Consider the following 13,835-nt stretch of genomic DNA (forward strand, 5'->3'; position numbering starts at 1 on the left):
TATCATAATGCATTTTTAATGCAGATTGAAAGAATAAAAGATGCACTGATAAGTACTGGCAATGTGCACACTGTAACTTATGTTTATTTTATTCCAGGATTTTATAACCAGCATGTGTATACATTACCGTATACCATTTATGGTGTTACATCCATGAAGCTCGTGCAGGAAATATAAACTGGTTATTTGCATCTATTTGACTAAAATAAGTATATATGTCCAAAATGCTGTTGAACTGGATCATCATTTAAAGTTAAGGGGACACTTTATGGCAGGCAGATTGCCAGGAACTGCATCCCCAGCTAATTCCGGTTTGAATTACATCTGTAAAATTGGGGGAAGAACACTTTAAAAATCTGAATTGTCTATTCTGCATGTTCAGATTGTGTTGCTGACAAATTTGTTGTAGAAAAATTGCAGTTTAATGTCATGCTGTAAAGATGCCAGATGCAGTACAGTTTTCATTCAAAACCCAGATATATTTTTGGTATGGCCCACAATGAAAATAGTTCACATTCTAGTGTATGTTTTAAAGCCAATTTCATTGAATATGTTTATTTTTTTCTAAACTAAAAAAGACAGCATTATATTTGTGAAATGGGAAATTTGAAAAAACAGAATAAAATATTAAATTATTATTTATTTTACAGTTAAATTAATAACAGCGCACTCAAACAGACTAGGCATGGTTTACCATTCAACATGACAACGAACCGAATGACCCAAAAACAGCACCGGACAGCCAAAGCGGCACTGGAGTGACTTTGGGGCAAGTCTCTGGATGTGCCAGAGTGACGAGGCCAAAGCAAAGACTTAAACTCCACTGAACATCTGTGGAGTGACCTGATGATTGCAGCTGACAGGTGCTCGCCAGCCAATCTGGAGGAGCTTGAGAAGATTTGCCATGAATTGCCCAAATTCAGGTGTGCAAAACTGGCCAAGGGGAAAGTACTGAATAAAAGTCGTCTGAATACTTCTGAAAATAAGAGATTTGCATTTTTTTATTTAATTTTTGGAATTGTAAAAATGATTTCCCTTTGTTGTTATGGGTGATTAAGAGCAACAGAAAACAGCTTTGAGGGGGAGGGGGGGGGGGATCCAAAAACAATAGTAATCACCAATACACTCAATTCAATTCTAAATATGTTCATGCCTAACAACCAGAAACAAATATGTTTAGATTGCAAAACCAAAATACATTGCGGCACTGCATGAATTAATCACATGATGCAATTCTTGTTTTCCTCAAAAATATTTGTAATTATCTGTAATTTCCAGTTATTTTCAGACATTTCTGCTTGGAATAATGCTCTTTATAGTGAAGCATTCATAGATCAGACAAGAATATGATTAGTATACATGGAAAATTGGCACAACCAACACACTTATTTAAACTGAGAGACAAGACAATCTAAATAAACACATGCACATAATTCAACAGCTTAAAACTAAATTTAAAGTGTTAAATTGAAACTTTAAAACTTGAAATTTTCAGGATGCTGGGAAGAACATGGACTTCTGAGAGTCCTCACTGTGCCCTGCCCATGCGCGCATGCTCTCTCGCTCTCATGCCACAATACGCAACTTGGTGAGTTCAGTTACATAGGCAGTTGCTTCCATGTTCAGCTCTGTAGAAGTCATTTTGTCATTCTGTTTCTCATTTAGTGCAGCACATTTAAATTTCACTTTTTCAAGTAAACGGGAGATTTATTCTGACCATCTGACGTGTACAGTGGGGAAGTCCCAGCGGTCTGGGTGGCCTAAGTGCATCAAACTGCTATAAGGAGAAGTGCTCCATTCAAACACCGGCACCTGGTCCCATGTAGGTCCACTGACTGCGAGCAACTCGTACTTCTTGAAGAAGCCATAGGATGTCATCTACAATGAGAGTGACAATGAACTAATGAATGTATTTGTTTGCTTTTGAAATTTGTTTATTGAGGTCACATTTTGTGGCCACTAGTACTTGCCTTCATGTCTGTTCCACCATGAGGTCTCTGTTTCAGAGCTCCAAAGGGGTAAGTGCCATTAGACGGGTTAAGGTCCGAGCGTGCAGAGATGGCATTCTCACCATTCTGAACAGGATCACAGGCTTCACACTCTGACAAAGGATCGTTCTTAAAGTTGTTAAACCTGCAGTATAGAAGGGAAAGGCACACAGAAATGTAAGACGAGGCCGAGAACGTATATAAATACCAGTGGACAAAAGCCCATTTAGATTTGATTGTTTAAATTCTTGTGAAAGTAGAACGGATCATGCCAGATTCATACCTCATTAATCGCACCATGGACTCCAGGTCTGTGACAAGTGACTGGTTCCGGCGGAAAATCTGAGCTCTTGGATTATCACTAAAGGAGAACCATGAACCGTACTTCTTCACCAGATCCTGACCGCCACTTGCATTAAACACCTCCTCAAAATACCTAAAAACAAAAACAGGAAAAAAGTGAAAACTATTTAATATCTTTTTTCTTCTTCAGCTTCTCTATGCCTACACCTATCTGTCTAATGGCAAAGATGAGAACGTGAAATCTCACGTTCACTTTACACATTTAAATAATTGAACTCAAAATTAGAAAATCTCAAAACCTAAAATCATAGGGAAAAAGTATGAAAAGCAGTGACAACAGTATGCTAGAATGACAGAAATATTTAACATCTAATCCAATATGATGCAGGTGTGTATTAAGCCGTGGTGCTTACGGGATATTGTAGCTGGCCCAGTATCTTGTCTCATACAGCTCTTTGGTCTTATCTGCAGTTCGGATCATCCCTCTGCAATAAAGGAACGAACACCACAGAAATGTTTTGTTTTTTTTCCTTTGGCTATGCTCACATTACAAGCCTAGTTGTTGAATTCATTTATTTTGTTTGTTTGGTTTTGTTTTTTTTTTTGCTCAGATCGGATTTGCCTATTTTGGCAAAGCCCATGAATAATTGCAAATGTCTTGTTACTAAGGACAGTATGCACTTAAAAGTTACACACACACACACACACACACACACACACACACACACACACACACACAAATAATCTCCCCTTGCTGATGTGATGAGCGCAGTTACTCAAGACACTTCATTTCAGGTCCCCACAAATTCAATAAGATCTCTTCACCAAAATCTATTTGTGAGAACTTGTAGAGAAACTACATGTTTCTACAACAACTGAAATATGTGAATATTTCATGAGGTTTTTTGTCTGCAAAATTGATAATATAAAGAGGTTTCGGAGTACGATCCCTCTAATTTACACGTTCTGTGTCATTAATCCCAAATCTTAAATCCCAACTCAGTCAGAGCCATAGCTAATGATGTGGGACCATTAGAATCTAATGTATATAGCCATTTTTACAAGGTCTTGGTGTTATTTTCTTGTCTCTGCTCTTAAGTTTAAGAATGAAGTAAATGCTGTTGTGAGGGGTATAGCAAAAATAAAAAGTATGCTGTTTTTTAAGGATTTAAAAGTAATTATCCACACTCATTTCCTATCATACTGACTAACATAATTCATTGTATCTGGAAATCTGCCAGTCTAGCCTATCAAATTTAAAAGGGCTCCAAAATGCAAGAAAAGGTAAAGTACTACATTTGTGCTGGCATCACTACACTGTTATCAAAGTTATTAAACTGCACTGCACTAAAGTGTTAGGTTTTTAAATGGCATTGCTTAGCCCTGAGTGATGTCTCTGACCACCTCTGCTCTCATTCCACCTCATGAGCTCTATGACCTTCTAGTCAACTCTACCTAGCTGTTTCACACTCTCAGATGAAGTTTAAAGGTGACTGGGCTTTTTCTGTTGCTGCCCCAAGACTCTGGAATAATCTGTTTTGTCCTGCTCCTCCTATTGTAGCTTTAGCACCATGTTTTTTAATGTAGTTTCAATAGTTTTAGAATGGTTTATTTTGAATTGATACTGTGCAGTACTTTAGCTGACACTATAGCACTATAGTAAAAAACTACAAACAGTCAAAAAGATAGGGTTGTTAAACATCCAATATCAGGTCACAGATACTTGTGACCAGGGTGGATTTTCTGCTTTTTTTTTTTTTTTTTTTTTTAAGTATTTTTAATAATAATAAAAATATAATTGTATTTATTTAGCACTTTTCCAAGTACCTAATGACTCACAGTAGTCAGTAAAAAGACACTATTTGTACATACAAGACAACATATCCAATATACATAACATTTATAAATATCACTTACAGGCCATGGGCAGGATCTGATGAAAGGGATGTTTAGGTTTGAGAAGTATTATAGACAAGGGGAAAAATATGTTTTAAAGTTAGATTTGAATATAGGGAGAGTTGCAGACTGTTGGACCAGAGGGGGAGGAGAGTTCCAAAGTCAAGGAGCATATCACCATAATTGTTTAGGATGGAGGAACGAACAGTAAGCAGCCCCGCTGAGGAAGAACTGAGAGTAGGCGTAGGTTTGTAAGGAAGGAGAAGATCAGAAAGGTATGAAGGAGCGAGGTTATTTAACGATTTGTAATTGAGTAGGAGTATTTTACACTGGATACGGTATTTTACAGAAAGCCAGTAGAGCTGTTGGAGAACAGCTTTAATGTGATGGTGAGAGCAAGTATGGTTGAGAAGACAGAAGGCAGAACAGAGGAGGAGCTAATGCAGACTAGAAGTGAGCTGCAATAGTCGAAGCAGCTAGAGATGAACGCGTGAATGAGTTTCTACAGCAGACAAAAAGAGAGGGATGCACTCATTTTGGATGCGTTGCACAGATGGGAAAAAAAAAGTAACTATAGAAGTGATGTGGGCACTAAATTAAAGAGTGGAACTGAGGCCCAGGGGGGAGGAGATACAACTGTATCAATGGAGAGAAAAAAGAATCAGTTTTTTTGATAATTGATTTTGAACTCATGTTAATTGGTTCTATCTTATCACTATTTATCATGAGAAAATTGCATTTCATCCATCTACTGATTTTTGATCAGTGGAAATCAAGGTTTAAGTGACGCAAGATTTGTCCTAAAAGAAGGATGTACACAATGAATGGGAGGGGCCCAAAGACTGATCCCTTGATCCCTTGACAAGAGACGTGGAAGAAGTATAGCCAGAGAGGGTAACAAACTGTTTTCCATCAGTTCGATATGATGTGACCTAGTCCAGAGCAGAGTCATCAGACTAGACAGAAGGATAGAATGGCTTACCATGTTAAAGGCTGCACTTAGATCTAGCAGCAAAAGAATACAGAGAGCACCAGAATCCACAGACATGAGGAGATCATTAGTGATCTTTATTAGGGTGGTTTCAGTACTGTGGTAAGAATGAAAACCAGACTGAAATAGCTCAGAGATTGTGGGTTTCTAAATACTTTTGAACCGGACTGGCAACAGTTTGTTAAAGAATTTTAGCCAGAAGTTATCCAGAGCTGAAGGGTCCACACCAGGCTTTCTGAGTAAAGGAGTGACCGCAGCAATTTTGTAGACAGAAGGAACCTGACAGATAATCAATGATTTATTAATAAGAGTTGTGAAATGAGGGACCAGAACAGGGAGACAGGCTTTAGTGACAGATGTAGGGAGAGGACCAAGTGAGCAGGTTTTATTTTTAGATTTCATTACATCAGTCATGAAAGAACAGTCAACAGTATGAAAGGTAAAAGGAGTTTGGAGGAATGGAAAACCAGAGATGAAATGGTTATTATAAGCAGAGGGCTCCAGAGAACTTATTTTTGCAATTTTTGATTCAAAGAAGTGAAAGGATGAATCACAGTTTATAAGAGAAGCAGTTACAGTGCTGTCAGGGGGTTTAAATAGCTGTTAAGAAGAGTGGCAGGAGTTTGTATTATCACTGTTAATGAGGCTGGACATAGTTTGTTTCAGCAGTGTGTAAAGCATCTCTGTAAGAAGTCAGGTGCTGCTTATAAACCTCCACATGAACAGAGAGTTTAGACGTCCCACAGAGTCTTTGTAATGGAGGACCAGTCTGCTTCATGGTGTGCAGTTCATCAGTATACCGAGGGGCGGAAGAAATAAGTCACCTTTTTAGATTTCAACGGGGCTAGTGAATTAAGAGACTCTGAGAGAAGCAGTAACAGGGCAGCATGTTCATCAGGAGAAAAGGGAGCAGAATCAACTGGAAAGGCAGCAGAAATAGAATTGTCAAGAATAAGAGGATCAACAGAACGAGTCTTGCAGAAGACAACAAGTGCAGGTGACATTATAAACACTGACTCACGGTATTTGTTCAAGCACAGTAAACAGCCCTTGGTTAATGGCTGGTGCACCTGGAATAAAATTCTTATAGTCAACTATCATCCACTGATTGTTGTACCTACAGAAAACAAAGAAACAAAAACAACAGTACATTACAACTTTTATCAGCAGAGGTTTTTCTTATTGGTTTTGGTTAACTACAGTGATCAGCTATATTGTTTTCACAGAAAACAAAACCTGAATAATTCAGAAAAGGAAAGATGCAGAAGTGTGGGAAGACAAAAAATTAAATAAATAAATCACATCTTGCAGAATGTTCTGGCACAATGTGGATACATTTCCTGTAGTGTAATGTGACTACAGGTCACGGTCTAGAATTTTAATAGACCCTCAGTAACGATGCCATCATATCCGTCATGTTAGAACACTTTCACAATACTTACCAGGACTATCATACCCCTGCTTCTGTACCCACACAGTCACGTTACAGGCAAATTCCAACTGGGGGGAGCAAGTGTGTGCTGCTTAGTGTCTTACGTTCCACTGTTGTACTGGCTGAAAATGTCTGCCCACTCTTTGCCGCTTCGGGCAAGTCTGTTGGCTACTATGTTCCTTAGCCACTCCATGACTGCACCACAAGGTCTTACAAACTTCCAAAGGTCAGGGTTACTGTTTCCAATGGTTGTTTCCATAGTAACCTGAAAGAGTATATACAAAAAAAGCTGTGTGCCATTTGCAAATAAAAATGTATACAAATCAGTTTGCTGGCACATTTGCTTGGAAATTTCTTGATCTATCTTGAAGGTAAATATACTGGGATATCTTCAGATACAGTAAGTGGGAATGTTGTGATAACTTTGCAATCAAATTGCACTGCTTTACTTGCACCATGGTTTGCAAAACATTGCATGTTTGCATTGTTTACATGGGTAGCATCTTACCAGGCCACTGCTGAGAATGTAGAAGTCGTCTCCTGAAAAGATGGAGCCAGGGTAAGAGGAGAAAGCCTGAGTACCTCCAGGAATCACCGCCTTATCTACAGGAATGGTACTCAGAATTACTGGGAGTTGTGTCTAATAAAAGACTGGGTTAATAAGTAACTGTAAAAGAAGATTACCTTTTGGAAATAAGCGGAATGAAAAATTATACTTCTTCATGATCCTCAGCATGGACTGATATGTGTTCCAAGTGTCATGTGACACAAGCAGGTCTTTGTTACCAGGCAACAGCTTTATGAGAGCAGAGCAAGAACCAGAGCCTACTGTACGTGATTGGCTAGATTTGTTTAGTGCTGCCTCCAAATCCTCCAAGTCTCCACCCATCTGGAAAAGTCTGACCATTGAAAGAAAAAAAAATTGTTATCTTGAAGTTATTTAGAAAGAGAGGAGGGAGGGAGGGGGACACAGAGAGAATTTGCGTGTTCACTCACAGAAACCCTAAGGGGTTTAATGAGAGCCTTCCTTCTGGAAAAGCCACCTGACCATTATAACCATCTTCCAAACCCTGCAGCTGCAGCAGAGACAAATGGACCTAAAAGAAATAACAGACTAGTCAGGATCTTCATACGGATCCAAGTAAAAGCTTAACAAATAAGCTCAACATTGATGTACATCAGGATATACAAATTGGTGACGCTGTTTGTTTTGGTGGCTGTTACATGAAATTTTAGATATAGATATAGGCATGAATACTGTAACACAAGAAAAAAAGTTTTCAAACAATGCATATCTGTGACATGATTTTGTAACTTGTTGCACAGCAACTACAGGTGATGTTGGACAGCAAAACATTCCACAATACCTGATGCCAATATGGTGAATCTATGTCTTTTTCTATTTGCTCTCCTACCCACTGCAGGTTGGATGTGATATACTCTTTCAGACGGTGGCAGAAGCCTGCATCATACTTAAATGGGCTGCAATATCCCATCAATGTATTCACCCAGTGCTTATAGATGAGCTACAATTCAAATACATTCAGAAAGATATGTAAGCATACAATCTCCCAATCACCCAGTGCTGTGTATCTAGCATTTACAGAGACAAAATCTGGGTTATAAAAATGAAATGGCAAAAAAAAACAAAAAAAACAACATACATATATACACATACATACATACATACATACATACATACATATATACATACATATATATACACATATATATATATATATATATATATATGGTCGTACAACTGGCTAGGTGAGATTATGCCCTCAACAGATAATCAGGTTAAGTTATAGCACCTGTGAAGATGAAGTAATGAAAAGTTATGCTTAAGTACCTGTGAAGTGACCGCAGCCTCCACAAGTCCAGCACCATAAGCCTGGAGTGTATCGTCATACTCGCCATTGGTAACAACCTCAAGATAAGACCAACTGAAAAGGCAAAAACAATCTTTACTGCCCAGTTCCAATTTTTGAGAGGATGCAAATCCTGTTGTTTTGCTGGAACCTAATAGTCACAGCATCCATGAAGGCTTTACATTTGTCAACCAATTGTGAAGATTACAGTTTTTAAGTGACATCCACTCTACTTCCTCTCCATATCACAGTGGCTAAAGAACAAAAATAATAGGTACAGGGATCCAGCATCAAACATTGCAATTGAAATATGATTGTTTACATAGAGTCTTATTTAACATAGGGTGACCACACTTCCTCTTTTGACATTTACATTTAAGGCATTTAGCTGACGCTTTTATCCAAAGTGACTTACAATTATGACTGAGTGCAACTGAGGGTTAGGGGTCTTGCTCAGGGGCCCAACAGTGGCAACTTGAACCAGCAACCTTCCAATTACAAGTCAAGTACCTTCACCACTGAGCTACCACTGCCCTGCTTTTTCTCAGACATGTCCTTTTTGGAACCTACAGAATATGTCCAGGTGGGATTTCTATAATGTCCAGAATTTGTCCTTCCTTTCATGCATTACTGCAGGCTGGACAACGTCTAAGTGGGAGAGGGTGAAGCTCCAAATAGGAGATCATAACTCTGAATGGGAGCATGTAACTTATTGTGCCTCACTACTGGTTGCTGAAGTCAACCAAAGTGACTGTGATGCTAGGCAATATTTTGTTGAACCCAGTCTCTATTTCGTCTTATAAGAATATATTAGACTAACCAGAACTGGATATAGCTGTGCTGCACTAAACTACAATGCTCTTAAAAATAAAAACAAATATTGGTAGCTCAGATTGAATGGTTTAATGTTGAGGAGTTCTCTGAGCTTGATATTTGTGGCGGCACACATTTCATCAGTCAAGGTGACCATCACTGCATGCACAGCATTACGCTTGCACTGACGATGTCACCTCACCTGGTGATGAAATGTGTGCCAGCAAAATATCAAGCTCAGAGAACTATACAATGCTCTTATTGTTGAAAGCATCTAGGCTGTTTATTATGTAGCTACAGTTTATTAGATATTAACGAAAGTTGAACATTAAAGACATCCTCACTTTATACGTATTGGCACTGCTGTTTTGGCGCCGTATCGTGGCGCATTTACGACCAAACCTAAATATATAGTCTATGAGCTCAAGCGATAAACATAGATTTGCTCATTTTCACATAACTAATATGAAGCACAATATTAGCATATAGACCCCAAGGGTCTGAGCTCCATGACTACAATGGCAACATTTACTCCTATTCTCATGTGTTTCTCAAACCACAACAGGTATTTAAATATTATTTGCCATAATATATATTACTTTGTAGTACTGCCTCAGTAAACCAGTGTGATGGCATCATTCGTATAGGTTTTTGCATGTTTACCAACTTTATGTTAATTAGACCATACCACATTGTAGCAGGTTTTTTTAAAATGTCGTGCCACTTCTTACAAGGCATACAAAATAAAGAGGACCGTTGTTACACACAGGGAGTAACCTTCGTTGGTTGCAATGCCAAGGTGAAGAAAAAAAATCTAAAATTTCTGCTTATGATTTACATTAAACATGCAACTTGTGTTCACGATTTATATTTATTGTACATAAAACTACTGCTTAGATTAAAAATTAAACATTTCGTATCAGTGAGGTTATTAAAGCACACGAATGTTTGAATTTTGTTTGAGAGCATTTAACAAAAAGGAATAGCATTTGGAGTTAAACGCACCCAGCCTACAGGAATACATACATTTACGGCATTTAGCTGACTCTTTTATCCAAAGCGACTTACAATTATGACTGAGTACAACTTGAGCAATTGAGGGTTAAGGGTCTTGCTCTGGGACCCAACAGTGGCAACTTGGCAGTGGTGGGGCTTGAACCAGCAACCTTCCAATTATAAGTCAAGTACTTTGTGTGTGTGTGTGTGTGTGTGTGTGTGTGTGTGTGTGTGTGTGTGTGTGTGTGTGCGTGCGTGCGTGCGTGTGTTTGTTTGTTTGTGTGTGTTTGTTTGTTTGTTTGTTTCACAACAGCACATGGCCAGAGACGATACATGAAGTTTGCCTTCTATATAAACACATATAGTGATATTCGGGTTTTTTGCGATGTCTGTTTTCTCCATGTGCGACATATGTGACAAAACAATTGGACCTAAATCATTAGGCTTACATCACATACACTCCGTATAAATGACTTTTTACACTTCTAAGTCTAATAAAACATAAAAACAAATTTGACAATTATATATTTAAGTGATCAGTATTAGATTATATTCCAACATGTAGATCACACATCTGCCTTCTTAAAACGGCATTTTCGTATACAAAACCTGGGTACATCAAAACTACTGAAAAGTGTTTAGTGAAGTAGTAGATTTTTATGGAAAATCATTTTACTTTATTCTATAACCATGAAAATATATGTTTTTACTTTATACGTTTTTATTTATTTATTTTATGTGTAAGGAACAACTGAATAGAAAGGAATACGATTATCTGGCTATATATGCCTGAAGGCAATTTTTATTGGACTTTTAAGTCAGTCCATTAAATAAGTTTGCTAAAAGTGGTTCCCTCGAGGTCTTTTTTTGAAAACCAAAACATGTTCATTGTACCTAATGAAAGATTCACGGGTAGATAAACGACAGAGCCAAACGACGCCTACCCAGTAGTACCGATGTCATCTGTGAAGTTTGCCAAGGCAACGAAGCCTGTCTGGAAGCCCTCTTTTAAATACAGTTTTCCGGTTTGCTTGTCAAATATTGCAGACTGCAGCTGAGATGCCGCAGTTGCGAACAATGATACATTTAAAAGGCAAATTAAAATAAATATTAAGCCCAGTAATGTGACAGAACGGTTCGGAAGCAAAGCCATGCTTACTTATGGTCGTAATATGACCATTCTACAAAGTAAAATTGAGTGAAGTCATATGACTTTTCCGTCAAAATAAAAGCCAAGTATTGTGATTTTAGCAACATTTTGCCACAATGGCAAATACATTTTGTCAAAATAAAAGTCCCGGCAAAAAATTACATTTTAAAATATTTAAAACATTTTAAAATGCAGTGATAAACTATGTATTGACCAAAAATCCATCCATGAACAAACGGTAAGAAGGAATTGTGTAAATTATAACCTCAAACTTGAGGCATTTCATATTTTTGTGGTGTAGAGCAGTAGTCTCTCGTTTCACTTTAATGTGCTCTTGTGCACTGCCACTTGCAGATTGTTCTCTCCCTCTGCTTTTGTGATCGCTTTCATCACCGCATCTTTAGACCCCAACAAAAACATCTCACAACTCTCCTTAGCACATTTACATTCCTCAACTCAACTTGTCAGCAGTAGGTCCAGCATCCTTCTCCCGTACCATGCCACACTACCAAACATGGCACCCTAGTTACTTCCTGATAGCCTTGTACATAATCCTTTTCAGCCTCTTTCAGCCTAATATGAGGCAGCAAGCCAAACTGGAGGCAGTTTAAATTTTTCCTGGTAAAAACAACTTCTCAATGCTGTTAACAGCCTTCATCATTTCCTTCTTCATCCTCACAATTTTCCCTGCAAAGTACCAACACAGTTGTAGTGAGGCTACTCATTTATTATACAAGAGGTACATGAAATGCTCAAAGAGTGATTCTGTTTAAAGGTTACCGGTTTGTTTCAGAATGATCAACTGTAATACATATCATAAACTAATATCATTTTAAACCTGAAGAGATTCGTGGAAAGCCACTGATGGCTTAATATACCAAATTCAGAACTGCTGTCTCAGGATGATGGAACTTTATCTGAAATTGAACATTTACATGTTGTTCCTGTATTAATTTAAAATGTATTTGACCTATTGCAATTATCTTATGCCCGTTTCTCACCTGTTGCAAAATGTTTTTATATTTCATTATATTTGTTATAAAATCCCACGTAAAGTCTTAGTAAAGTGTCAATCATTGTAGTAATGCATGTGAACATGTAGAGAGTAGGTTTAATTTATTTTACATTCATATAGTATCCTGTGTAGCTGTACCTGCCTATAATAAATGACAGTGTTTGATTAAAGTGAAAGCAAATTTTTTATTAGGCACCTTTTGTCCACTTTCATTCACAGTAAGTACGTCATGAGCAAGATGAAGGGTTGCAATTACATTCAGCAGTTTTTTGGGCAACCTCATAAAAAAAGAAACGTAACCTCTGAGAAAAAGTACTAGTCAAGTGATAAGTGCAGAAGAGAGTTGTAAAAGAATTGAGTCAGTATTGTCTGACAGTCATAACATGCTGAATAATGTGCTGACAATAAGAAATTGTCAGTAATCTATTCTTGAACATCATGGCCAGAAATACCAGTTGTTTACTGATAATATTTCTTTCATGTTCACTCTGGTTCATTTGAGAGAGAGAGAGAGAGAGAGAGAGAGGGAGCGAGAGCAGGTGATATGGAAGTGAGTGAGAAAAGGAACAAATCTTGATAGTGAAGACCGAGTAATAACAGCAAGCAGAAGGTAATAATAAACAGATTAAAATAAAATATGAATAATCAAGAAAAGGTTTAATCTGAAATAAAAAAAACAAGAACATTAATAAAGTTGTGGGGGTGGTGGTAAAAAAAAAATGAATTACATAACTAAAAAGAAATGAGGAGAATAGATGACAGGAGAGGAGAAGCAAAGAGGAGAGTAAGGAGAGGAGAGACGAGACACGACTGGAAAGGAGATTAAAACAGGAGCAGAGGAGAGGAGGAGAGGGGAGACGTCGAGAAGTGGAAATGTCTGGGATGCCCATCCAAGGGTAAATAAAAACATTACCTAAACCTTGGTTGCAATATTTGGATGTCTTCATATAATAATGAATAGATTGTTTATATGAATATGGCTATACTTTATTAATCCCATATAACAATCATTTCATCTCATGAGTTAGTGATTTCCTGTCCCGTGCGTAGATTTGGTTATAGCTTTGGTAAATACATTAAAAAGTTTGTTTGTTTGTTTTTTTAACTTGAGACACTGTTTATTACAGTCTCTGACAATCTGAAAGCTTGTTTCTTTGTTGTATGATTTCTCTGAGACTGATCATATGTATCGATAGCCTGGTATAACCCACCAGAATAAAATAAGTTTGGAATTTATCAACCTTGAGCCGTTTCACAGATTACCAAGATATGATGATGGCAAAACTGGCAAGTAGGCCTCTCTTTGGGAGATGGGTGTCAGAATGTCAAAATTTCAAATTTACAGAACAATGAGCTGGAACCTTTATGCAAACACAAAGC

At 37.7% G+C, this 13,835-nt stretch overlaps 1 protein-coding gene across 2 annotated transcripts; it reads right to left on the reverse strand.

The window, feature by feature from the left end:
- Positions 1-620: 620 nt before the first annotated feature.
- plbd2 (phospholipase B domain containing 2) lies at positions 621-11,483 on the reverse strand. 2 transcript variants are annotated; one of them, XM_027023302.2, is made up of 12 exons: positions 11,235-11,483; positions 8,463-8,556; positions 7,978-8,136; positions 7,607-7,707; positions 7,295-7,509; positions 7,119-7,213; positions 6,715-6,875; positions 6,200-6,295; positions 2,705-2,776; positions 2,272-2,424; positions 1,971-2,133; positions 621-1,878 (listed from the first exon to the last, which is right to left on the reverse strand). In XM_027023302.2, exons 1-12 carry the CDS (start codon positions 11,441-11,443, stop codon positions 1,708-1,710), a joined length of 1,689 nt encoding a protein of 562 aa, XP_026879103.2. In that variant the 5' UTR covers positions 11,444-11,483; the 3' UTR covers positions 621-1,707. The 2 variants fall into 2 exon arrangements, with proteins under 2 accessions (XP_026879103.2, XP_026879104.2); XM_027023303.2 differs by lacking the exon at positions 6,200-6,295.
- Between the last annotated feature and the right edge of the window lie 2,352 nt (positions 11,484-13,835).

This window comes from Electrophorus electricus, chromosome 25 (genome assembly GCF_013358815.1).
Source record: "Electrophorus electricus isolate fEleEle1 chromosome 25, fEleEle1.pri, whole genome shotgun sequence".
Lineage (NCBI taxonomy): Eukaryota > Metazoa > Chordata > Actinopteri > Gymnotiformes > Gymnotidae > Electrophorus > Electrophorus electricus.

What these genes read in the sequence shown, in the direction of transcription:
- plbd2 (XM_027023302.2), bottom strand. Translation starts at nt 11,443, where the DNA reads ATGGCTTTGCTTCCGAACCGTTCTGTCACATTACTGGGCTTAATATTT. An exon ending in GATGACATCGGTACTACTGG is followed by an intron (nt 8,557 to 11,234) that starts GTAGGCGTCGTT and finishes TTGCCTTTTCAG; the next exon opens with TTGGTCTTATCTTGAGGTTG. An exon ending in AGGCTGCGGTCACTTCACAG is followed by an intron (nt 8,137 to 8,462) that starts GTACTTAAGCAT and finishes TTTGAATTGTAG; the next exon opens with CTCATCTATAAGCACTGGGT.